General features: G+C 40.0%; 1 protein-coding gene across 1 annotated transcript in view; it reads right to left on the minus strand.

The window, feature by feature from the left end:
- Positions 1-26093, minus strand: part of DNAH10 (dynein axonemal heavy chain 10) — a 5879077-nt gene that overhangs the window by 655341 nt on the left and 5197643 nt on the right. Inside the window, exon 71 of the mRNA XM_044069759.1 lies at positions 1670-1870. Within this exon, the coding sequence (XP_043925694.1) occupies positions 1670-1870 (201 nt within the window). The remainder of the gene's footprint in view (positions 1-1669; positions 1871-26093) is intronic.

Here is a 26093-nt window from a genome sequence, read left to right on the forward strand (position 1 = left end):
CCTTCCTGCACATAAAGCATCTTTAGAGAGGTTTGCTATGTATGTACATATGAAAGACCAGTTTTCTAAACTATCCTAAGCACTTATATAATTTATGAAGTATACAAGATGTTGAGAGATAGCATTGCCTGCGAAATTGAGTCAGGTCCAGTGAGAAAATAACAACCAGCAACATGTATAAAGTTTAGCCAATAGTTAAACTCTGAGAACAAGGCATCTACACTGTAACACGTTTAAATCTATATTACAATACTATAAAAAAGTGGTGAAACTAAAAGGTAATCATTAACAAAACGGTAGAGAAAATTTAATAAATATGCAAGCTTGGCTACAACACGAACCATAGAATCGCCTACTACTGAGCATATATGGTTAATTTTTCAACTTATATTAGTTGAAGAAGAACAATCTGCAGTACTAGTATTACTAAACTTGCTGTACACTCAAAGACTACTTTCATGTTTAGTCTCTGGGTACATGCATCGTGTAATTCACTGAGGTAGTACTGTAGTCACAACTTTGATTAGTCTCTGGAAAAGGATCACAGACACAATGAACAACAGTAAAAATCATAGATTTCACATAGAAAATAGCACTATGCAAAGAGAATTTTTCCTTAAACAACTTCACATGCTGTGTACTAAATACTAATATCCTCCATTTTTGACCCAGCATGAGCTTTCACTTGCAGTTTCCTTGAAAATGTTCTCTTCATATTAAGACAATGCTGCCAAGGATACTGCACATATTAGCAATGCAGTCAACAGATCACAACGACTGCATTTATTTATAACTACCACAGTAAACCCATGTTATGATGACTGCAACATGGCAAATGCATATCAAAATAATGTTACAGAGATGCATTACAAAATATGCTATTTAGACGTTTCTTAGTAGGCTCACTACAACATACAATACTGTAATACACATGTCTTTAAGCAGCATATATCCTTTGTGGCAAGTAAGTGAATATTACTGTATACATACAAAACACTTCAGTCACACCAATATTCCTTTTTTGGATAAACAACTAAATGGCTCTGGCACTGATTTTTACAATTATAATTATTCTTGACATCCAACAGTACGTTTACATGTACTGACACAAAGCTTCAAGCACATACACAGTCATTCTAATCTTTTAGCTTCTGCAGATTTCTTTAACTCTAACCACAGCATTAAGTACTTTAGATGTATTTATTAGACTGTTTTTTTCTGTAACATCTCTTGGGTTTGCAATTTTGTTTCCAGCAGAGTGCATTCTGTGTGGAAGTGCACAACTTTCCTCTGTTTACATAGGTTTTCAGAAGGTGTTCTTGTTTTATCCTACATCCTAAACACATGCAATTTGCAAATAAGTGTGCATTTGGTTGGTGTGCTTGTATTATGTGATGCGCTGGCATCCTTCCCAAGATCAATTCTCTGCCTTATGCATGCTGCTTCTGAAACAAGCTCCTTCTCCCCAACAATCCAGAGCAGGATAAAGTATGCAACAGACAATGAATAATGAATGAAAGAATAAATAAATGATGAATGCTTCACTGACTGTTCGCTGCAATGAGTCTCAATATATGAAGGTAAAATGGCACTCACAGTGAAAACATAAAACAGAAATGTAAAAACTGCTTCTAAAAGTATTAATTTTCTTGAATACAGTGTATTATACCTTTAAGGATTTCTGAAGGATTCCAATTGGAAAGTCCTTTATTGGATCAGTAGTAAGCCAGAGTCGGAAGTCTGGGTGTGGTTTACTGATTCTCTCCAGTGCTTTTTCTAAATCTTTCAACCATTTTACCAAGAGGTGGCAATTCTGAAGCATTAACCATTGTCCTCTGGCCACTGCAGTTTCCAAAAGTTGTAGTGCCACCTAAGAAGAGACAGAAATAAGTACATTTCATTGTTGAAAGTGGGAAGCCAGCTCAAAGAAGCTATACACACACAGTGCACGTAGAAATCAGAAAGTAGTCTGACTCTCAGAATTCCAAACAAAGGAATTCTGAGACAGGATTTGCAAATGTGAGGGACAACTGTCTTAAGGTGTGGTGACTTGAATTTAAATAATAATTTTAGGGGTTGCTAGGGGAAAACATTCTATATGGTGGTATATGGTGTAACCCACCACCATCATCACCTCAGGGAACAGTCATAAAATTAATTTTAAAGCTGAACAGAGCTTTGGTCTCAGAATTCCATATTTTAGAATTCCATGCATGCAAGGTTACCTTTAGGCAGCATGGCTATCTGAGTTTAACTTAAAGAGGCACTCTCCTTCTCCTCCAAATCATGTCACCTAGCATGAAAAAATAGCATGTAATGAAACTGAACCAATCTGAGTCTCAGTATCAAAACACCACATGATGAAAAGTAAAGCATAAACAAAAAAGAAGTTATATACTTACCATAACGTTCCATGTGAGTTGTTCATCTTGTCTTCATTCTTACAGATGGGTTCAGAGCCGATCCTTGGCTCCGGGTCGGCCTACTACAAAGCTTGAGGTCTTTAGACAGCTCGAGGCCAAGTCAATATCCCATGATGCATCTTGAGTTACCTGAGATCTTGTTTGCTACCTCTAATAATACCATATGCCATTTTGTCACTTTTTAAGGTAAAAACCGTAGGAAGACAAAGCAACCATGATAAAACTAGAATCTCAGTCCTCGACAAACTTGGAGGGGGTAGGAGGGTGGGAAGTAAGAATGAAGGCGAGATGAACAACTCACATGGAACGTTATGGTAAGTAACATAACTTCTTTATGTGAAGTTGTTCTATCTCGCCATTCATTTTTACAGATGGGTAGCATCCCAATCACCATCTTTCTCGGGTGGCTTATGGGAGTATGTTTCTCAGGACAGTAGAACCAAAGGAGGCCCTGTCTCTGGAGGCCCTATTAACTTTGTAATGAGTGATAAAGGTATGAGGCTTTGACCAAGTGGCTGCTGCACAAATATTGTCTATTGGTAGCCTAGCTGAAAAGGGAGAAGATGTGGACACAGCTCTGGTAGAATGAGCCTTAATTTTGTGTTGCAGAGGTAAATTGGCAGCTGAGTAAGTGAAAGTGATTTTTTTTTTAATTTATTTTACATTTTTATTTTACATTTGTTGACCGGGCTAGTCTAACTGGATATATGTCCATTTTCAGTAGAGGCCTGGGGAGATAAGCTGCTTGCAAAAAATAACAAAAACATTTTTACTTACAATTATGTTACAGGTTAATACAGAAATGATCACATATGTCTAAATACCTCACATTGCAAAATGCATGTACAATACAAAATGCAGGTATAATATATACTAAAGTCTGAGGAGATAAGGTCTGGGATAAGAAGAAATAAATACATTTATATTTACAAAGAACATTTCAGGTTAACACAGAAATTATCAAAGAGGGCAGAATACTTCACAGTACAAAAGGCAGGTACAATGGAAATTACAGAGAGGGCAGAATACTTTGCAGTGCAATAGGCAGGTACAGTGCAAATTAAAGGTAGAATACAGAATGTAACAAAAAATGAGGCATAATGTATAATTATATTAATAAAGAGTTGTCACACTATGAGTAAGCTCAGAGGATGAAAAGAAGGGTTAGGTATAGGAAAAAGGTAATGTGGTAAGTAAAGAAGTAGAACTAGTTATTGGGAAGTAATGGGTAGGCAGTGCCTGGTATGAGTAGAAAAGTGATTAGTCAGGTTTAGTACAGGGGCATAACCAGTGTGTTCTCAGGAAAAGTTTCAGTCTGTTTCTGAAAAGTGATGTAGAGAAAACTGAGGAAAGTTCACTGGGGAGAAGGTTCCAGGATTTTCCAACAGTATTTGTGAAAAGGGAATCCCCAGCCCTGTTATTAGATTTAGAGGTGTTTACAAGAAGTTTATGTGATGAGCACAAGGATTTCAGATTATTATAGGGAATGATGATGGAATTTAAGCAGATTCTGAATTTCTAGCCATCCTAGCTGCTTAAGATTATAGCAGTGGTGGGTTCTAAATGAGTTGCCAGTAGCAAACATGGCAATGTTATTGTAGGAGATTTCCAGTTTGGTGAGGTTATTTTTAGATAAATTAGTATATATGGGTGAGGCATAGAAGAGTATAGAGATTAGATGGGTATAAGCAATAGTTGTTCTGGCTGTTGGTGAAAGGAAGGGTTTGACCCTGTAGAGAGAGCCTAGTTATTTGTTAACGGTTTTTATAGTATTGTTGATATGGATGTCAAAGTTAAGATTGTTGTCTATGGTGATACCAAGTAGTTTGGCAGTTGGGTCAGGTGATAATGGGAGTACCATTAGTGGATGTAACTGAGAAACCTATTGGGGAGGACTTACAAATAGGATTGAAAAGGAGGAGTTTAGTTTTTTGGGGGTTCAAGAGAAGGCAATGTTGTGTAAACCATTGTTCTACTGTGTTAAATACTTTTTGGGTAAGGGAGTGAAGTTTGGAAGTGGATGTGGCTGTGCATGTAAGTGTAGAATCGTCTGCGTATTGAATGCATGTAGATTGGGGGATTGCTAGATGAAGGTCATTGATAAATATGGAGAAAAGAAGAGGTCCTAATATGGACCCTTGAGGGACGCCAATGTTAATGGGCAGGTGGGTAGATAGAGTGTTGTGCCAAAGCACTGTCTGTTGTCTGTTATCTAAATAGGATTGAAACCATTTAATAGTGAGTGCATCTAGTAACAGGGATTTGAGGATATTTATAAGTATTTGGTGATTAACCATATCAAATGCCTTGGACAGATCGATAAATAGTGCAGAGGAAAGCATATTGGAGTTACGTTTTTTGTTAATACAGTCAGTAAAGGAAAGGAGGGCAGTAGTAGTGCTGTGGGAAGGTCTGAAACCATGTTGACAGCTGGAAAGTAAGTTATTTTGGATTAGGTGGTCTAGCAATTGCTTATGGATGCATTTTTCCATTAGTTCTGCCAAAGATGAGAGTATCGCAAAATGAAGGATTTGTTCACAGTGAAACCCTATCAGCATGAAAAACCAAATATGGAGGTTTTATGGACAAGGCTTCTAGTTCTGAGACTCTTCGAGCAGACGTGATAGCTACTAAAAAGATAGACTTCCAAGACAAAAATTTCAAATTGCATGAAGAAGCTGACTCAGAAGGTGGGAGAATAATGCGTGAGAGCATAACATTTAGGTTCCAGGGGGTATAAGGGGATTTAACTGGTGGGCTAAGGTGGAAAGTCCCTTTGAGAAAGGCTTTGGATAGCTTGTGTGACATTATGTTAAATCCTTCAGTACCAAGATGAAAATTAGAGATGGCGGCAAGCTGTACAGGAATTGTAGCTGCCGCCGCTCCTTTGTTCAAAAGCATAGTCAAAAATTCTAATATAGAAGAAGAAATAGAGGCTTGGTAAGGGTCAATGTTATTCTGAGAAGCCCATATGGAAAATTGCTTCCTTTGCTGAGGTACAACTTCCTAGTAGAGGATTTATGGGAAGATATTAAGGTATGTTGCATTTCATTTGAGAGGTTATGGAACCTGGCTATGTTGGGAATTGGAAGCAGCCAAGCTGTCAATTTTAGGGACTGAAGGGAAGGATATACAGCCCCCAATGAGTGCATCAGAAGGTCCAGAACTGGGTCCAGAATCCAAGGCTCTTTCAACACATGAAGTCGATGGAAGGGGATCCAAATCTGACGAGGCCAATGAGGGGCTATTAGAATGATGGTCCTTCCCAAGGCTTTGGCTTTCTGTAATACTTTAGGTATCAGAGGAATTGGTGGGAATGCATAAAGGAGACCTGGATGCCAATCGTGTATGAGTACGTCCTTTGGGGAATTTCCTGGAGGGGGAATCAGGGCAAAGTAGCTTCTGCATTTTGTGTTTATGGGAGATGCAAAGAGATCACAGCAAGGATGGCCTCATTTGCGGAATATTTCTTTTTTGAGGGACCAGTCATGCGGCAACAAAATTGCCCTGCTCAGTTTGTCTGCAATCATGTTGGATTTCCCCGGGATGTGCATTGCTATCAGAAAGTGCTGGGTGGATGTAGCCCACTGCCATACTCTTTAGGCCTCCCAACAAAGGGGATAGGACCTGGTTCTTCCTTGTTTGTTTAAGTACCAGACCACCAGCATGTTGTCCATCTGAATCGCAATTGTCCCCAGAGGGAGAGAGTCCTGAAAGTACTGCAACACCAAGAGTACCGCTCTCATCTCCAGGACATTGATATGCAGATGTGTCTCTTGTTCGGTCCATGTGCCTTGGGCTGTTCTTCCCTGAAAATACCCCCCCCACCCGATCAGGGAAGCGTCCGTGGTCACCGTGGCCAATAGTGAGGGTAGGATAAAAGGACAATCTATCGTTACTTGCAGAGAAGTCAACCACCATTGAAGATCCTTTTTGCATGTGTTTGTTAGAATAATGAGATGTGACATTGGGAGCTCTTGATAAGAACATTGCGTGAACAGAAGCCATTGTAGAATCCGCATGTGCATACAACCCAACAAAATCGCTATTATTGCAGCTGCCATTGTCCCCAACAACTTTAGTACTTCTGAGGCTGGCACCTTGTCTCTGGATATGACATTCTGAATTTGCTGATGAAGTACTGATATCCTTTCTGAGGTCAGTTTTAAAGTGGTGGTGGTGGTGTCCAATTTTGCTCCAATAAAAATGATATGTTGCAATGGCGACAAGGCAGATTTTTCTGAGTTTATGGTAATGCCCAGATGATTGCAAAGACTAAGTGTGGTGTCCCTGGTTTGTATTAGCTGATGCCTGGTGGTGGCGGTGATGAGCCAATCATCTTAAGTACAGAAACACTTGGAATCCCAAATGACTCAGGTGAGCCATGACCACTGCCATACATTTGGTGAACACTCTTGGGGCTGTAGTAAGACCAAAGGGCAGGGCTCAAAACTGGTAATGAGTGGCTCCCAGCCAGAACAGCAGATGATCCCTGGATGGTCTGGCCATTTTTATGTGGTAGTACGCATCCTGGAAACCTATTGAGTGCATCCAATTGTCTTTCCCTAAGAAGGGAAGTATTAACTGTAGAGTGACCATCCGGAACTTCTCCTTCTTGACAGATCTGTTTAGCCTGCTGAGGTCCAAAATAGGTCTCCAGTCCCCTGTCTTTTTTGGAACTAAAAATAATCTTGAGTAAGTTCTGGATCCTATCTGGTCTGCTGGGACTGGTTGGATGACTCTTTTTTCTAGCAACATTTGGACTTCTACTGTTGCTTGCTCCCTATAACTGGGTGGAGCAGCCGGGATTTTGTTATCAACTGGGGGGGTGGGGGGGTGGCAAAGGGAATAAAATATCCTCTGGAAACTATGCTTTGTACCCAGTTGTCATTTGTTATTTTTAGCCAGGCATCTGGATACAAATATAAGCGACCCCTGAATGCCTCCAGAGTAGGACAGTCAGGCCTCCTTTCAGGAGTGCTGGTAGAGCTTCCCAAAGAACTGGTCTCTGTCGCCCTGGTTTTGCAGATCACCTCTGCCGCAAGGCCAGCGTCTTCCATTATTGCCCCCTCCTCTGCCCCTGGAGGGGGGTTCACCACGTGTGTCCAGAAAGGCTCCTTGGGCTTTTCAGAACCACATCTTTCCTCCCTTTTGACCTTTGGGGTAGGGACTACTGGGGATGGAAAAACAGACTCCGACGGCAGACAATCTTTCCTTCCTGCTCACACCTGGGCAAAGTTTCCTTAGATTTGGGCCCAAAAAGAGATGAGCCATCAAAAGGGGTGTTGACAAAGGATGACTTATAGGGCTCCACAAAGGAACATAAGTGCATCCAGGAGTGTCTCCTGAGAGCAATTCTTGTAACCGCTGCCATACTCCTTCTATCAGCTGCAAATGAGATCAGATGCACAGAAGAGTTCACTATGGAATTAAGGGTAGCAAACTGGGATGCAACCTTGTCTGAAGCTCCCTCATCTACGTACCCTGTAAGGTATCTCCCAGCTCTTTTAGGAGATCTCTTTGCAGTCTTGTGAAATGTGTAAGGTAGTTCAGTGAATGCATGGCAAAAGTCACTGAACTATACATGTGCTTCCCGTACCTATCAATGATCCTAGAGTCTCTGTTAGGAAAATGGATAGAGGAAGAAGTTTCTGACATCTCCTTTTTGGTGGCTGCCACCACCACCACCATGGCATCAACAGGCACTCCCTTAGTGAGAAATGTCTTATCATGAGGGGCAGAAATAAATTTATTAGGTCTCCGAGGGACAGGCTCCATGGTGTCCGGAGACTCCCATGCCCTTCATGAGATCAGCTCCATAAGCTCATTGAAGGGCGGAGAAACCCAAAAGGTGGAGGGCTGAGACCCGAAAGTTTTCAGGAGGACCAACTCATCTTCAGTAGGGTTGGTGGGCTTCCAGCAACCCTCTGCTTAAGGATTTCCAATATCTCTGCAAATGAGATATCTTCAGAAGGAGACTGTGGGGACCCGTCTGATTCATCTAAGTCAGTGTCAGATGTGACAGACTTTTGCAGGGAGTCTAGATGCTTCCTCTTGCAAATTCTCTTCCTGGGAACCTCATCAGTGGGAGCTTCTGGTGAGGTCTCGGAAGAGCAGAGACCACCCAATGGGGCTTCCTGAGGCTCAGGGTCTCTACGCTTCAAAGGGATCTGTGAGGCAGAAGTAGACACTGGCACTTTTGGGGAAAAGGGAGTTGGTCCTGAAGTTGTGGATGTCCTAGGGGACATTACTCTCCTCATGGCCTCAAAACATCCCTGCTTCGGTGAGAAGGAACTGCTGGATCTGAAGAAACAGATGATTCTCTCTGCATAGGAACATTGGGTTCTGAACCAGAGGTAGAAGCCAAACTCATCTGAGCCAAAGCCCCAAGAGGTAAAGTCGGAACCAACAGGTCAGTCTGACTATTCTCCCCTGACCTGTCCGGCAAGTGTCAGCTCCTAGACTCCGCGATGGGCACCAAGGAAGTCTGAGTAATCGAAACCGATGGCATTGGAGCAGGCATCGGTTCCGAAGGCTCCACAATCATAAGGTCCACTTCCTCCAGCTCTGACAGACCAGTATGGCTTGGAGGAGGAAAAAAAGTAAATAGAGGAACAGTTTTCGGTTCTGAATCCACTTGGGTAGGAACTGATAAAGGTTTTGCAAACGCCGGTGCCTGTAACAACTTCTGCACCACACGATCCACATTCAAATTGGATAGGCTTATCGAGGACCAAGATGAATGGATAGAAGGTGGTACCGACTGTAGGATTGGTGACTTCAATACTGTGGAGACTGGTTCCAGGACTGGGGATTGGCTCTGAAAAGATAAGACGCTCGGCTCCAAAGGCTGTGGAGCCAAAGTTGAAGGTTTTTTTGATTTCGTCGAATCCGATGATGAAGCCTTAGAGGACTTGGAAGATTTGGGAGATTGACTAGTCTTATCATGGTCACATAAGCTTCTTGAAATGATGATTTTAATAGCCCTCTGTCAAGTAACTTTCTTTTCCTTTCATGAAGTACACGACTACTAAAGGAATGGAAGCAGGAGCAATTCTCTTGCAAGTGCAAAGCACCCAAACAATAAACACAATTAACATGACCATCAGTCACAGACATATTTTCTCCACATTTTGGATATTTTTTAAAACCAGACTTGGGTTGTTTCTCCTTATCCTGGTCAGCCATGACAAATATTTAAATGCACACAAGAAAATCTTGTATTAAAGTTATTATCAAAAATACACACACACACACACACACACACACACACACACACACACACACACACACACACACACACACACACACACACACACTCAAATGTTCAACAAATTCAAACCAGACTACAGAATTTAAATAGTAAGCAGCCCTTAAAAAACAAATGGGCTCTATAAAGTTAAATATGAACTATCTTTTAGTATAAACACACTCTAAAGACTATAAATGTTTGCAAAAACACACTTCTAAACTATTAAATCTTATTCTAATCTATAAAAAGGCACACCAAAAAAGGGAAGGAAGATACTAAAGGCCTTTATAAATGACAGCCAAAAGGATTATAAGTAACTATCACTATTCAAGCTAACACTAGTTTAACAAGACATTAAAGTTTTAAAGTTGAAAAGTAGAAATTATTTCTAGAAAAAATATTATACTGGGCCGAGCTGTGAGGAAGCCTCCGATCTGCTGCAGCGGCAAACTAGATCTGAGGTAACTCAAGGTGCATCATGGGATAGGGTCTTGACCTCGAGCTGTCTGAAGACCTTGAGCTTTGTAGTTAGCCAATATGGAGCTGAGGACTGGCTCCAAACCCATCTGTAAGAATGAACAGTGAGAAAGAACAACTTCACATCATAAGTTATGTGCTTACCAGAATGCAAGCTTTAGTTGGTATTTGCCTGGATACTGGAACTGACAGATTGGTCGCTGAAGGTGTCTTTATTTTCACAACAATACCAAACTCTTGCTAGCTCGTGTGAAGGCTAAGGATGAGGAAGAGAATCTGTGATGATTTAAAGAAATAGTGCCTAAATGAACCTTAAAAGAACAGTAACTACTCCCTGCTTTAAATATATCTGCTAGGAAAGTCAGTACCTGTGATATAGGTTAGAAAAGGATCAAGATGCGTTGAGTGACTGACAGATCATTTCTTCCACTTTCCTTTACATATCTTCCTTATTAAAGGGCTTTGAGAGACTGTAATCAAGATGATATATTCAGAGTGTTGGAATCCCTGGTCAACAATAGAAGTCGTAAAACCACACAGTTAACTGGAAGGAGTGCCTGGCATAGCTGACTAGGTGGGTGAAAAAGCAGGAGATAGTGCCGAGGAAGAAGAAGAGGGAGTTTTATTTTAAAATGTGGGAACCAAAGTGGCAACTCCAGAAAAGGTCTATCAGAATGACTTTCGCTCTGCATATCATGTCTTTCCGTAAAAACCTTGGAATGAATATATACTGGAGTAAAGGCATAAAGGAGTCATGAGGCCAAACATGAGACAATGTGTCTCTAGGGGGAAGTTCCTCTTATGGGATGATACAGACAAAAATGTTGCATTTGGTGTTTATCGGTGAAACAGAGATCACAATAAAGCTTCCTCCACTCGAAGAAGATTTTGAATGCTACTGAGCTGTTGAGAGATTATTCATGTGGGAGCAGAATTTGCCTACAGAACCTGTCAGGATGTCCATTGCTATCAGAAAGCTATGTGATGTTATAGCCCATTGCAAAACCCTACAGCTTCTCTTCATAGGAGGTAAGATGGGGTTACATTTTGCTTGTTTATTTACCATACCACTTGCCATGTTATCCAAGTGAAGACACACTACACTGGGGGAGCAAATCTTGAAATGTCCACATTGCATGGAAGACAACTCTCATTTCCAAGATATTACTATGCAGTTTGGACTCTTCTGTAGTCCACGTCCCTTGGACCATCTTGCTTAGATAACCTCTCCCCAGCAGCATGCATCCATGGTAATTCTGACAGTGGGGATAGGCTGGATAAAGGGAGTCCCTGGACAGAGATTTTCTGGTTTTGACCACTAGAGCAAAATCTTCTAGACTGAAAGCTTTATAGTTTGCACCATTGGTTGTGTTGCTCAACTCCACTAAGTTCTGATATCCTATTGCAGAACACTCATGTTTAATCTAGCATTTTGTACTATCTGAATGGATGCTGCCATAAGGCCTAACACCATGAGCACTGTAGCAGCAACAGTTGATGGATCGTGTGACAGATCTAAGACTGACTGCAGTATTGTCATAATTCTTTATACAGGTATTCTGGCTTGCTGTTTACTATATCCAACTGGCAGCAGATGAATGTCAGGGACTGGGAAGGTTCCAGTTGTGATTTCTCTAAGTTGACAGTGAGCTTGGGACAGGCATAGCTGAATCAAGCATTACCTTGCTGTAATGAGTCTCTCTGCTATAGGTGCAGTGATGATCCAGTTGTCTACATAGAAAACATTTGTACCCCTAGCAGGCACATGTTAGTTGTGACTGGAGTCATTCACTTCTTAAACACCCAGGGGGCAATGGTGAGTCCGAAAGGCAGGGCTTTGAACTGGTAATGACTATCTCCCTCCTGAAAGAACAGAAATCCCCAGGACGTTTTCACTATTTTGATGTGTAGGTAATCATCTTGCAGATCCAAAGAACACACCCAGTCTCCTGCCTGCAAGCACAGTAGAAAAAAACTGCTCTGTGACAATCCAGATTAGAGATCTAAAATTCGTTTAAGGTCCTGAGTTTTTTGGGCACCGAGAAAAACTGAGGGTTAAAACCAAGACCGTCCCTGGTCTGATGGAACCTCGTGGATGGCTCTTTTTAATAGGAGAGTTTGCACCTCCTGTTGGGCCACCTTCCTCTAAAGGGATGGCACTAAGGATGGACATGGGTTGGGTGTTTAGGCAATTAAAAAAAATAATAATACAGCACTGGATATAATTTAATTAATCCATTTGCTCAGAATGATGGTCAACCATATGCAGGGAAACATATACCCAACTGTCTATAGAGTGTAACAGTGTGGCAACTGTTCAAGTTTGGCCTCTGATCCCTTGCTGGTGAAGACCATTGCTACCATTTTGGTGGCAGTTAGCAGAGAAAATTTGCTCAACCTCAGGATCTTCTGTCGTTCTGCTACTTCTGCTGGGACTGCTAAAATTTATGAAACCATTAACGTTTGGCAACCATCTGATTTATCTGAAAGGATCTCTAAGGGACCAAACATTTACCCCCAACAGCAATGTGCATCTTGGCCTTTGGTTCACATTTCAGCCATTTGCCCCTAACCTTCTGCACAAACAGAGAGGTTCTGTCAAAAGCTGCATTGATGAAAGCCACCTTAAAGTGTTCTACAAAATCTGTAATGGTTAGCTAGACCTGAAAGCACACTGCAATATCTGAACTAGCTGATCTTGCTGCCCCTCTCCACTGCATTATGTAACAGATGCATGAACAGTGAGGAAATAACGCTAAACATTACTAACTAGGTATCCAGTTATTTCCACAGGTCACCTGTGTTCAAGTGCTTCAGTTTCCATAGCTTTGTCAGCTAGGTCTCTCTGAAACCTTGTGTGTGCCAAGTAGTTTACTGTTATGATAGAAGAACTACTTGATGCACACATTCACTTTGCAAGCCTATCTATCATCTGAGAATTCCTATTAGGATGATAGACAGCCTGACCATCCTCTGGACCTCACGTTTGGTGACCACTGACACCACAATAAAATAAACAATGGGATTCTTGATTTAGTATTGCTTATCCTTTGGGGTCCACAACACTTTGTCAGGTGTATTTGAAATGGACTCTACTACATCTTACCCTTCAACACCCTGGAGCAAATTATATTGATAGGTTTTGTGTGTAGGTGACATTACCCAATTACTCAGGCCACTGAGACAATGACCTATAAACCTCTCTTCCTCCAGGGTTGTGAGGCTAACTGGCCATAATCATCCCTGTCTCATCATTTCCTGGACTTCACCAAATGTCATGTCTTCAGAAGGGGACTGGGGGGAATCTCTCCTTAGTAGTGATCTGCGTCAGGGGAGGGGGACTCTGAGAAGAAGTCTAAGTGCTTCCTCTTGCACTGCATCTTTCTAGAAGGGCTTGAAGGGGATTCATCCAAGCTGTCATGTACAGAAGGCAGCCCAGATCTCCACAATCAGTGCCTATAAGGTCCTTTGTCCTGAGGGAGCAAAACAGATGAAAGAGTTAAAGGTTCTGCCTCAAATGTTTGTGCGGTGGGGTGTGGACTGGTAGTGCATGTATCTGTTTATGCAGAAAGATCAAATCTCCTCTGTGCCAACTCATCTGTTGAGGTACCTGGGATGAACGTTCTCAGCGCTGATCACACTGGTGACAATAGCAAAGGATGGCCATTAACATTGACTGCTGGCACCAATGCTTTTGGTGCTGAGGTCACCAGGGTAGACTTTGACACTGAAGCATCAAATGCTGACAGCACTGACATCAACAACGGTCCTAAAAGAGTTCGAGCTGGCGTCACCAGCAGGGACTCTGCACCAAACCCCAAGGGCCTAGTCAAGGATTAGTGTCAACAGCAACAGGGCCAATGCCTGAAATAGCACTGTAGGTATCAGTTTCAATGGAAGTATCTCCTTGGATGTCAAGAACATCAGCACAGAATCTTTCACCAGTGCTGAGGCTCCTGGAGCCAAAACTGAGCCATAGGTGGGGACAGTCATGAAAGTGGCTTGGGGCTTTTCGTGGGACAGTCATGAAAGTGGCTTGGGGCTCTTCTTATACCACCTTAAACACACACAGAGCCAAGAAGATGCCAAATTATAGATGAGCCTTTACAGACACTAAAATCAAATTGTCCCTGTCCAGTTATGCAGGACTCTGGAGGGACATAAAAGAACAAAAAGAGGCAGCTGACATGGGATATGAGGAAAAGAAGTGGAAAATCTCCTGATCCAAGGAGAATCTCTCTGTTGTTCTACTCAGAGTGGAGTTCATGTTCCCACAGACTCCTGCTGAGGTGAAGAAGCAGATCTGGAAGGCTTTACCAAAGTGTAAGGTCCTGGTCAGGCTGAACATGTTTCTTGGTACCTTTGCAGGGGATAGCTTGTCAAGGACAGATGTGTCAGAATCATTGATTCTTCACTTCTTCACCTCTTCTGGGTAACCAAGTTTATCTTTATCACTGATTTTATCCTTTTCTTTATCTTTTTCTCTTCTGTTCTCTTTCTTTTTGGATTGGTTTCCTTTAAGAAAGCCCCTAATGAGCAGTTTGTTCCCTCAGTCAGCAAAACTGGCAGTCAAAAGTCCAGATCTCCTACCCAAAGCACACAATGCACATCTCAATTAGATGCTGGGATGGGATATTGTGAATGTCTACACTTCTTAAAGCCACAGGTTTGGGCATCTTTATCCATGACAATGCAATCACAGGTAACAATGTCAGAAAGACAGTCAGAATTTGAAAAGATAACACTACAATCCTTCTTTAAATCATCTAAACACTGGAAGTTAGAAGGAAATACAACTTTTTTCTTTTTTACCACAGCAAATGGGAGATGGTGTAAAAGTAAGGTTAATAAAGAGGGGAAAAACAAACTGGAAGCTGTCAAAAAGTTATTGAAGTAACCATAGCCACTAAATAACTTTAAATAATAAAAATAGCAAGAAAAGTTTACTTATCGCTACCAAACAGGTGAAAAAGTCTTCTCTATCAAGCTATGCAGAGTCCTTGGAGCTGTCACTAGTAGCAACAAAATCAAAAGACTCAGAAGGGAGCAAGGCATTAGGAAATGGGGTGGAGCTCGAGTTAGCAAGAGTTTGCTTTTGCTGTGAAAATATAGGTTCCTTTGGCAACCACTCAATCAGTTCCAGTGACTGGACAAGACCAGCATAAATCAAAGTATTTACATTTTGAACAGTATTTCAATCAATACACATCTAATTTAAACTAGTTTACAGAATAATTGGAAGGATCACTGTGCAATACATGTGTACAAATCAGATTATGTATATTAAGTATACTGCTGGACCCAACTGTTTATTTTTTTAATGGAACTTTTCCTACGATCTACACCAAACTTCAACAATCCCTACTAACAAAAATTGAACAATGCTATCACAAAGGTAGCTAAAATTTCCACTAACCAATTTGCTGTATCCTACTTGCCTAGCCTTAAAACAGCTGGGCTGTCTAGAACTTCCACATCTCTCTATCACTCATTTAGTAACTGTTCATAATATAATCTATAATCCTCAAAATTGTTCTATACTCAAAGCCTTACTGGAACCTTAAGCCCATGAACAAACATTGCGCACCATGGACAAGTCCCTATTACCCATAACTAAAACCCATAACTCTGCTGGTCTGTCCTTGTACTCAAATTATGTCTCCAAAGTCTGGAATTCTACTCCTGCTACTATCAGACAACAAATCAACCTAACCAGATTCAAAAACTTTTTAAAACAACTCTTTTAAAATCACTTGGCTCTGCTCTTGTACCTCCCCAGGATAGCCTACCCTGGCCATTACCCACCTATATTAGCTCTATATACCTCAACACAGCAAATTCTCTATGTAAATTTCTTACTATCTTATATCCCTTTGCCCTTACTGCCATTTCTACATATCTGATGGCAATTTTTTTTCTCTTCAGCAAAATTCCAACTCATACTTATTATCTTCAATGTCTTCCTCAACTTCACTATGACTTTCTTTTTCTTTGTATCACCTAACAAATATGCACCTTTCCTCACCTACTCTCTGCTTTCCTATTCTTACCACCCCCTCTGGGCTTTTTACTCATATTTCCCATACCTAGTCTCTCTTATTTTCCTACAAATAAATGTAAAATTGTAATTAAACCTCACTGTATATACCAGTTTGTCCTATATTACTGTGTAATGACTCTATATTTTACTGATGGCAGATTTTCTCTGGTAAAATTGCCTTTCAGTTATTGTACATCCATACTGTAACTAATTTTTATATTTTTCTTTATCTGCATAAAATTGCCTATTTTGTAATTAGAACTTTTTTCCGCAAGGCCTGCGCTGAAAAGGGGTTACAGCAGCCCAGTTAGACTATCCTGGTCAACAAAAGCAGTTGATAAATAAATACCATAATTAATTTTGAATTACTATCTAAGCTTTTTTTTTTTGGCCAGGTCACGGCTGAAAATGGTTTCATGACTAGTCCACTAACCTGGTTAACAAATATTACATAAATAAACAAATGCACAAAAATATTTGATCAACTTCAAAAATGCTTTATAGATCTTGCACCTTTAAATACCTCAACTTCTTTGTTCAAGAATTCTTGACAAAGCCAAAAATAATGGGGAGACAAAGGTCCACAATTGGGAACATTTTTAAAATATCACTCTAATTCGCTTTAAAGTTAATATAACAACAGGTTTTAATCGATATGCATTTACAGAACAATAACAAGTATGAAACTCTATCATCTGGCATTGCTGACCGTCTTTAATCCTCAATAATGTACCTGAAAATCAAAGATGTTATGGACAGGGCAAAATCAGGGATAGTTGAGAGGTATACACCTTCATGAAAAATATTTCTGCTTCCCTCTTGAAGCAACCTTGTCAACACTTGATTTATAATTTTTGTTCCCCTTTCCTTTAATTTGCCATTTAATTTAAACTGTTTTTACCATTTTATATAATTTCCCCTTACATCTCCTCAAGATGCTCATGCTCAGAACAAAAAGTTCTGCTAAAAATCTTTATATCGCATTAGCTGAAGTAATTCCAAACAAAAATAATGGGGAGACAAAGGTCCACAATTGGGAACATTTTTAAAATATTACTCTAATTTGCTTAAAAGTTAATATAACAATTAATATAAGTTAATATAAATACTTTATTGTGTAAGCAACACAACCACATTTAATTATATTACAAAATCATTTTTTATGGAGAGCAAGTGCCCACAGTAACCTCATGAGGGGTCAACCCCCTCTCCAAAAATACTTGCACATCACTGAAGGCTTCAGAAGGCAGACTTGCTAATTCCTTAACACATTGTACAAGTCCACATTCAAATACAGTTACATTCAATAAGGGACAAGTTGTACTTCAAGGAGCACTTTATACATGCAAAGTGCTGCTTTAAAGACTTATTCTTCCACGGAAGGATTTCATGCCTACACTTAAGAAAAGATAAGCTATATCAGACTCAAATGTTCACAGCAAAAAAAAAAAAAAAAAAAAAAAAAATATATATATATATATATATATATATATATTTAATCTGTGCTTTAGTGAGGATACTTGTAATTTTGCATCAGCAATGCTAATACCCTACAATACATAGAAAACTTTGCAGCGATCATCAGAAACATATTTGCTTGGCACACTCTGTATTGCAAATTAAATTAATACACTTCACCACAATTCAAGACAATACAGATATTTTAGGTACTTACCATCATACCTCTCTACCTCTGCGTATTACTAATCATAGTACACACCTTTAAAAATTATAGCAGAGAATCAGAACGATAAACACTATTTTCACAACAGGAGGAGTTTAGAAACTAGACCCTTTACAGTTACTGAGAGGAAATGTTTGTTTTAGTTCATTAGGTAAGTATCCATAAACAGGTCTGACGTTATGAAGAAAATCAGTAAATGTAGGAGGAACAAGGTTAAACCCGATGGTCAAAAAAAAAAATCACACTGCATTGTCTAAATCACAGAAGTTGAGAAGTATGCTTACCATAGCATTAGGTCTTCACAGACCGGTCACTGCAACAGCAAATTATTTCAAATGGGTTTATCCTTCTCAAGATTCCCCAGTCCCAGTCAGTTTTTCAAAGTTGTGCTGGACTTACATATCAGCAAGAGGCTGATATGTAAGTCCAGCATCAATGTGAGAATTTTCAGTTCTTGAAACCCAGAGCCTCACCAGAAGGTGTGCTTGTGATAGCAGTAAATAAAAATGAAGTACAAATGAAAAAAAACAGTAACAAATGACTACAACATGAACTGCAATAATACAACATTATGTAATAATATTTTAATCCAACAGGGTCAAAGAAATAGGAAAGCTTTACTGTTACAATGACCTCTCCTCAAAGATCTCCTTGTTATGTTAAGTACAAGACCACTCTATAAGTAAACTTACAATAACAGTAGATGTTCATATAGATCACTGCTGCAGTAGCCTTAAGCTATATGGAATGTAACCTGCCAAGGGTTGGATCCACCAGCCAGTTTCTAAAGCTTTATAGCATCTTCCACATACACTAGCTACTGCCCTGCATTAGGGTAGAAAGATAAACTCAGTAGCTATGGCACCAAAACTTTTGAGCTTTCTTGCTTCAGACGAAAGAAGGCTAAAGCCTTGACAAATAGCAAGCTTAGCGAGAAAACTACCACACCATAGAATAAAAATAGGAAACACAGGGGGACAGGGGGAGGGACTGGCTACTGCATCACTGGTCTATTCAAACAACTATTGTTATGTTAAGTATCACGTTCTGCAGTAGCCTTAAGCTATACGGGATGAGTACCATAAGTTAAGAAAGCAAGGGAAGAGGCAGGTGGGTTAGAATCCAGGAGCCCCTGGAAATAGTTCTAGTAAGCTTGCACTGGAACAATAGAAAAAAAAATCTGACTTGAAGTGCATGATAAAGATATATGTAAAATACTAGGTCAATGCTTCTAGGAAATATCTAGAGACCAATGTCACAAAAGTAGCCACTGAGTCTAGAAGTATATGCCCTGCCTTTACCTAGAAGTTACTAAATAAGGTGAAACTGGACAAGATTAGAAATGATCTGCTTAAATACTTCTTTCAAACGAGAGAAAATGGAAGTTATATACCATAAAGATATAGCTATGTTGTCTCTTTCGATCCTTCCTCAATGTATGAGATCTCGGATCCAAGATATTTGAAATTCCACATGTTGAGGAACAGACAGAAAACACATCAGATCAGTTGATTAGCACTCCTAAAGTTTTTAGTCCTGTCAATGTAGCATCTGAGTTGCCTAAGAATATCCAGGGTATACAAAATTCTTTCTCTCTGGTTTTAAGTTTCTGGAAAGAAAACACCAGGAGATAAACAGCCTGGGTATGTAAAAGTGAATAGGCCTTTGGCATACATTAACGATCTCTTCTCAAAGTAAACCTATCCTTGAAATAAATAAAATAGGAATGCCTCACCATAAACTCAGATAATATTATAGCAGAACTCACAACCATGCGAAACTCTGTTTCCCAAGACAGGAACGTTCAAACAGCCCAATAAACAGGTTCCAATGAAACAGTGTAATATTTACAAGCAAAAATAAAGATATCAAGAGGAAGCCACCAGTGATCAACATAGGATTAAATGTGAAAAAGAAGTTATGTACTCATCATAACATTCTACCTGTGTTGTCCATTTTCATTCTTCCTCAACAAATGGGTACAGATCTGATCCTTGGATCTGACTCAGCCACTTTCTAAAGATTCTAGAATTCAAATCTTGAGCTCCTCCATTACCCATAATGCCCCTGACCACTTCTATTCCTCAGACTGCATTTGCTGCTGTGATACACATTATATTCATACAATAAAATAATGCTATGACAGGAAAGTGATAGATGAAAGATCAGGAGCTCAAAAAGGAATTATGGTTCATAACAACACTTCAGTTAGGTCTCTCCCAAAGAGAAGGAAGAGGGAAGGATGGAAAAATGTTGAGGAAGAATAAAAATGGACAACACAGATAGAGCATTATGGTGAGTACATAACTTCTTTATCTGATGTTGTCATTTTCATTCATTCCTCAGTGAATGGCACAGAGCCCCCAGCTACAGTAACCTTGGGTAGCCCTCATGGAAAGATGTTGCGGAGCACCGTGGGACCAAAGGCAGCTATATATCTGGGAAATAATGTCCAATTTGTAATGCACAATAAAGGCATGAGTATTAGACCAAGAGGCAACAGCACAAATATCATCAATAGAGGCTCTAACCCAAAAGGCTGCTGATGTAGACATTGATCGAACTGAATGTGCTTTGGGTTGTTTTGGTTAAGAACATACCTCTCAAGGAATAAACGTTGGGAATACAATTGGTAATCCATTTAGCCAGTGTAGGTTTTGAAACTGGTCTTCCCAATTTTTTAGCATTGAAGGAGACAAATAACTGGTCAGTTTTTCTGAATTCCTTAGTCATGTGAAGGTGAAAACATACTTTCTTATATACATCAAGAAGATGAAGGGTGTACTCACCTTTATTTTCAAAACTGGGGAAGAAAACTGGTAAATTGATGATCTGATCGATACTGGTTTCAGAGGCAATTTTGGTAGGAAAGAAGGATATGTACTTAAAGTAACCCTGTCCTTATGAAAGATCAAATATGGTGGTTTGGAGGACAATGCTTGTAATTCCAAAGCTTGTCTTGCACAAGTTATAGCTATTAGAAACACAGTTTTCCAAGAAAGAAATGTGAGGTCCATTTTAGCTGATTTAAGACCCACTTTAGCTGATGGTTCAAAGGGGGAAAGTACTTAGGTTTGTAAAACTGTATTGAGATTCCAAGGTGGAGTAGTGTCCTTTATAGACTTTACATATTTTAGATGATGCTAAAGGGGAAGCATTATCACCACGATAGTTAGAAATGGCTGTTAACTGGACTTTAATAGAAGAAGCTCTGGAAAATCGAGGCAAGGAAATCTAAAACAGCTGGAAGCGGGGCAATAAAGGGGTCTAATTCTCTCTGATGAGCTCAAAGAGAGAACCTTTTCCATTCACTTTTGTAAACATTTCTCACTGAAGGTTTATGAGAAGATACCAGGATTTTCTGACTGGGGAGGAAAGCCTGGAATGTCTAGCCATCATCGGAAATGAAGAAACCATTTGCCAAGTTGAGGCCTGCAATATCTGGGTGAACTTGTCCTGATGGGTCAGATAGGAGGCCTGAACTGGGATCCAGTGTCCAAGGGGGACATACTAGATGAGATTAAAGGAAGGGAAACCATACCTGTTGAGGCCAGAAGGGAGCAATGAGGATCACTCTGCTTTTCATCCGAAGTACTTTCTGAAGAAATCTGGGGATGACAGGCATGGTAGTGTGAGCATAAAGGAGACTGGAGGGTCAAACATGGACTAAACCATTTCTCAGTGACTGTCCCTGAGAATGGATAAGGGCAAAGAACCTGCTGCATTTGTTGTTGAAGGGGGATGCAAATAGGTTGCAGTAAGGCTGACCCCACCTGTGGAAGATCATGTTTGCCACTGACTGATTGAGGGACCACTCGTGAGGCATAAGGATGGCTCTGCTGCGTTTGTCCACTAGAATGTTGGAGTTCCCTGGTATGTGCTTAGCTACTAGAAAGCGGTTGGAAGAGATCACTCATTGCCGCACCCTAATTGATTCTCCACAAAGGGGTTAGGATCTGTTTCCCCCGTTTGTTGATGTACTAGACTACTGACATGTTGTCCATTGGTACTGCAATAGTCCTGTCGCTCTCCTATCTAGGACAAAATAGAAGAGTCTTCGTGGATTCTGTTCAAGCAGCTTTATTTTATACAAACACATCACTACAGAAGTTTACTGACTTTAACATAAGTAACTTATATACAAACTAACAACTGCGATCATGCATGCTCTCTTTCTGGCTGTTCTTTCAAAGTGGCATTGGGGATTGCACGTGTCTGGAATTTATATGTGCACATATACCCTTGACATGCTTCTTAAAGATACAGCATACACATCACTTGAACTCTGTTCTACATCCTCCCTCTTTGAGAAATATATCATACAATGCTATCAGTCTATTTGGCATGCAAAAATCACAGGTTATTCTTTGTCATGCATTATACAACACTAAATACACAGATATATACAATCAAGTCAACATTGCTGCATATTTCACACTAGGCTTAAATACTCATACATATCATGTGACATAAAACTGGGAATGAGATTTAGCAACTGGAGCTGTCTCAGAAAAATGGTTGACCTGTGGAATGTTTGGATCATTTTCTGGAATGGAATCAGAATTTTGAACACATTCTAGTATAGGAACAGCATCTGATTCACTCTTACATTTGAAATCTGCATCACAAAAACAATGTTTTGATGGTGATGATGATTCTGGAACAGGAAGATGCCTGTGGTTTCTCCTATACTCCACACCCTCGGAGCCTACCAGGTAAGATCTCGGCTTGGCACAGATGCCTGTATTCTGTCCTATTTGATCAAAACCTTTTATTGTCTGGATTTGTACCATCTCTCCTTCCCCCAATGGACGAAGTAATCTGCTCGATCTGTCAAAATTAGATTTTTGGATATTATGCTTCTTCAACAATTGAGCCTTGATGGTTTTATTCTTCTTAGGTTTAGACTTCAATAAACTGGAAGAAATGGGAAGCATAATTCTAGTTTGCCTGGAAAGTAGTCTTTGAGGAGGTGAACCAAGAATATCATCACAGGGTATGTTTTTGAGATTAAGCAAATTCAAGAACACATCGGTATTGTCACTCTTTGACATTTCAAGTACTTGCTTTGCACTTTGCACAGCACATTCAGCTAGACCACTGGACTGAGGATTTTCAGAACTACTAGTGACATGTACAAAGTCCCATTCTTTTACAAATTTCTGAAACAACCGGCTAATGAATTGAGTACCACTGTCAGAAAGAAGTTTGTGTGGACTACCATGAACTGTGAAATGACATTTCAACTTAGTAATAACAACAGTCGATGTTAGGTTAGGTAGCAGACCAATCTCAAACCAATTCGAATAAGAGTCTACCAAAACCAAGTAGTGTTGATTGTTCCACTCAAAGATATGAGTTGCTACAGTAGACTAAGGTAGTTCAGGAACTGGACTTAGCTGAAGTGGTTCTCTTTGCAAATGCGGTTTAATACTATTGCATACTGAACAAAAAGAAAGTACTTTGTCAATGTATTTTGGTAATGAAAGCCCAAATACTAATTCGCTTGCTCTTCTCTTGGTGGATGCGGGTGACCACAATGCAAAATCTGGATATATTCTTGTAAGAAAGCAGGAACAACAATTTTAGGATGTTTGAAAATAATGCCATCTTCCATCAACAATTCATCTCTGTAAGGAAAAAAGGTTTGCACTTCGGGTGGTACACTAAATTGCTTTGATGGCCATCTAACATTAATGTAGTGATTGAGCTTTTGCAAAATTGGATCAGTCTGAGTTTGATCTCTTAACTCATCAACTCTAGTGGTGGAAAAATTACGCACTGACATCACATCAAAGTCAAACTTCTCTGCATCAAGCTGTTCTGTCATGCTTCTGGGCAATCTGGATAAGGTATCAGCCAGATAGGGCAATATGCCTTTCGCGCAGACCATTTTGAAATTGTACTTTTTCAGTTTGAGCATCATTCTTTGTAATCTCGCTGGAGTGGAATGCAAAGTTTTCTTTAAAATATTAATGAGGTTACTGGTCAGTTTCGATCTGAATAGCTCAACCATAAATATAATCATGAAACTTGGAACATGCAAATACTGTTGCCAAAAGCTCCTTCTCAATTTGAGCATACTTCATCTCAGTTTGTGTTAGTGTTCTAGATGCATAGGCTACTGGTCTGCCCTCTTGAAGTATAACTGCGCAAAGACCAAATTTTGAAGCATCACAGGAAAGAGTAACTTGTTTGTTCACACCATAGTATCTTAAATGTAGGTAGGGTGGCAATTTTCTGCATGAGGTCCTGAAATGCCTTCTGGTGCTGTTTCAACCATGACTGTGCAACATTTTTGCACATTAGTTCTCTTAAAGGTGCTATCACTGAAGTCTGGTATAAACTTGCCTAAATAGTTGACCATGCCTAGGAAATGCTGTAGAGCTTGTACATCATCTGGTGCTGACATCTCAAGAACAGCTGCTTGTTTAGTCAGGTCCGGTCTCAAGCCTGTAGTCGTAAACAAATGTCCTACTATGTAACTTCTGGAAGTCTGAATTTGCACTTCAAAGATTGAGTTTCAAGCTTACCTCACATGCTCTGTCTAGAACTTTCTTGAGGTTTCCGTCATGCCCTGCTTCACCACTGCCTCCAACCAATAGATCATCTACTATTATGGTACAAGGATAACACAAAAATATTTGCTCCATTGCATGCTTTAAGACTTCACTTGCAGAATTTATTCCAAATGGCATCCTTAGGAATCTGTATCTGCCAAACGGAGTACCTAAAGTACTTAGAAATGAGGATTTGCGATCAAGCATCACTTGCCAAAATGAACTCTTTGCATCCAAGACAGAAAATACAGTAGCATTTGGGATTAGAGCTGCAACTTCTTCGACTGTGCACATTCAATGATACTGTCTCTTTAATGCTTTACTCAGATCTCTTGGGTCAATACATATTCTGATTTCGTCTGAGACTTTTTTGTGAGCGGCTACCATGAACGATACCCATTCAGTTGGTTCTGTGACTGGACAAATCACACCTTGCTACAGCATTTTAGCCAACTGAGCTTTAACTTTATCCTGCATAGTTATCGGAACTCTTCTTGCTTTTCTGAGTACTGGAGTGACCCCTGGGTCAAACTTCATGGAATACACAACTGGAAGTTTGCCTAACTTGTCATCGAAAACATCAGCATACTCTGAGAAAATGGCTTCAGAAAAATTCCAACTCGGAAATGCACTTATGTGATCGACTTCTTTAGCAAAAGAAAGCAGATTCAATCTTAAACTATCCTTGAGACCCAATAAAGATTGCACTGGTCTTCAGACTACATAGAATAACAAATTATAACAGTTCTTAGCCAAATAACATGAAAGCATCAGTGAGCCTTCGGTTTGAAATTCTTTACCTCCATAAGCAACAAGTCTCTCACTACTGGCCACATTGAGTTGTTCGTTAGCTCTCACTTTAGCAAATGTGTCTGATGACATAACATTACGTTTGAGCCAGTGTCTACTGTGAGCTCTGTGGAATTTCCATTAATCCAGACAGTACAAAACACTTTGCTACTTATCAATAAATTCACTACATCAACTCTTTCACCAAACACTGATACACCATCTACATAGAAAGCTGACTGCTTTGGCTTTACTTTATCAACTTGCTTTTTTGTGCAACCTTTCTTTAGAACTGTGTGAGGATTACTTGATTTGCAAAACTTTTGGAAGTGGTTCCATTTTTACACTTGTGACATTGCTGACCAAATGCTAAGAACTTCTCTCTTTTAGACTCATGATTTGCACCACAATTGCGACAGTTAACAATAAAGCTAGACTTGGGTTTTGCTGATTCATGCTTGTTCTGCTCTGAGCTTGAACGCGCTCCTTTCTTAGAACGTTCGGGAAAGCCACATGCCTTCCCTGGAAACCCTGTAGCTGCCATGTGTTTGGGCCGGTTTTGTTTGCCATGTGTTGCATACTATCTACATTTGCTCTGGTGTCAACTGAAACCATGCTCTTGTCACTCACAAGCATACTTCTGTGTCTCTCTGTCACCTCATGGATTTGACAACTCTCTGTGGCTTTGCTCAACATTAAATCACTGTCATGAAGTAAAATCTTTCTCACAGCAGCACTGTTAATACCACACACAAGCCTGTCCTTTATCAGCTGATCTTTTAAGTCACCAAACTGACACGTTTTAGCTCTGTTTCTAGTTTCAGTTACATAAGCTACAAATGTTTCCCCTGGTTTCAGATCTTTCATG

Source organism: Protopterus annectens, chromosome 4.part0 (assembly GCF_019279795.1).
Source record: "Protopterus annectens isolate FY-2018-M chromosome 4.part0, PAN1.0, whole genome shotgun sequence".
Lineage (NCBI taxonomy): Eukaryota > Metazoa > Chordata > Ceratodontiformes > Protopteridae > Protopterus > Protopterus annectens.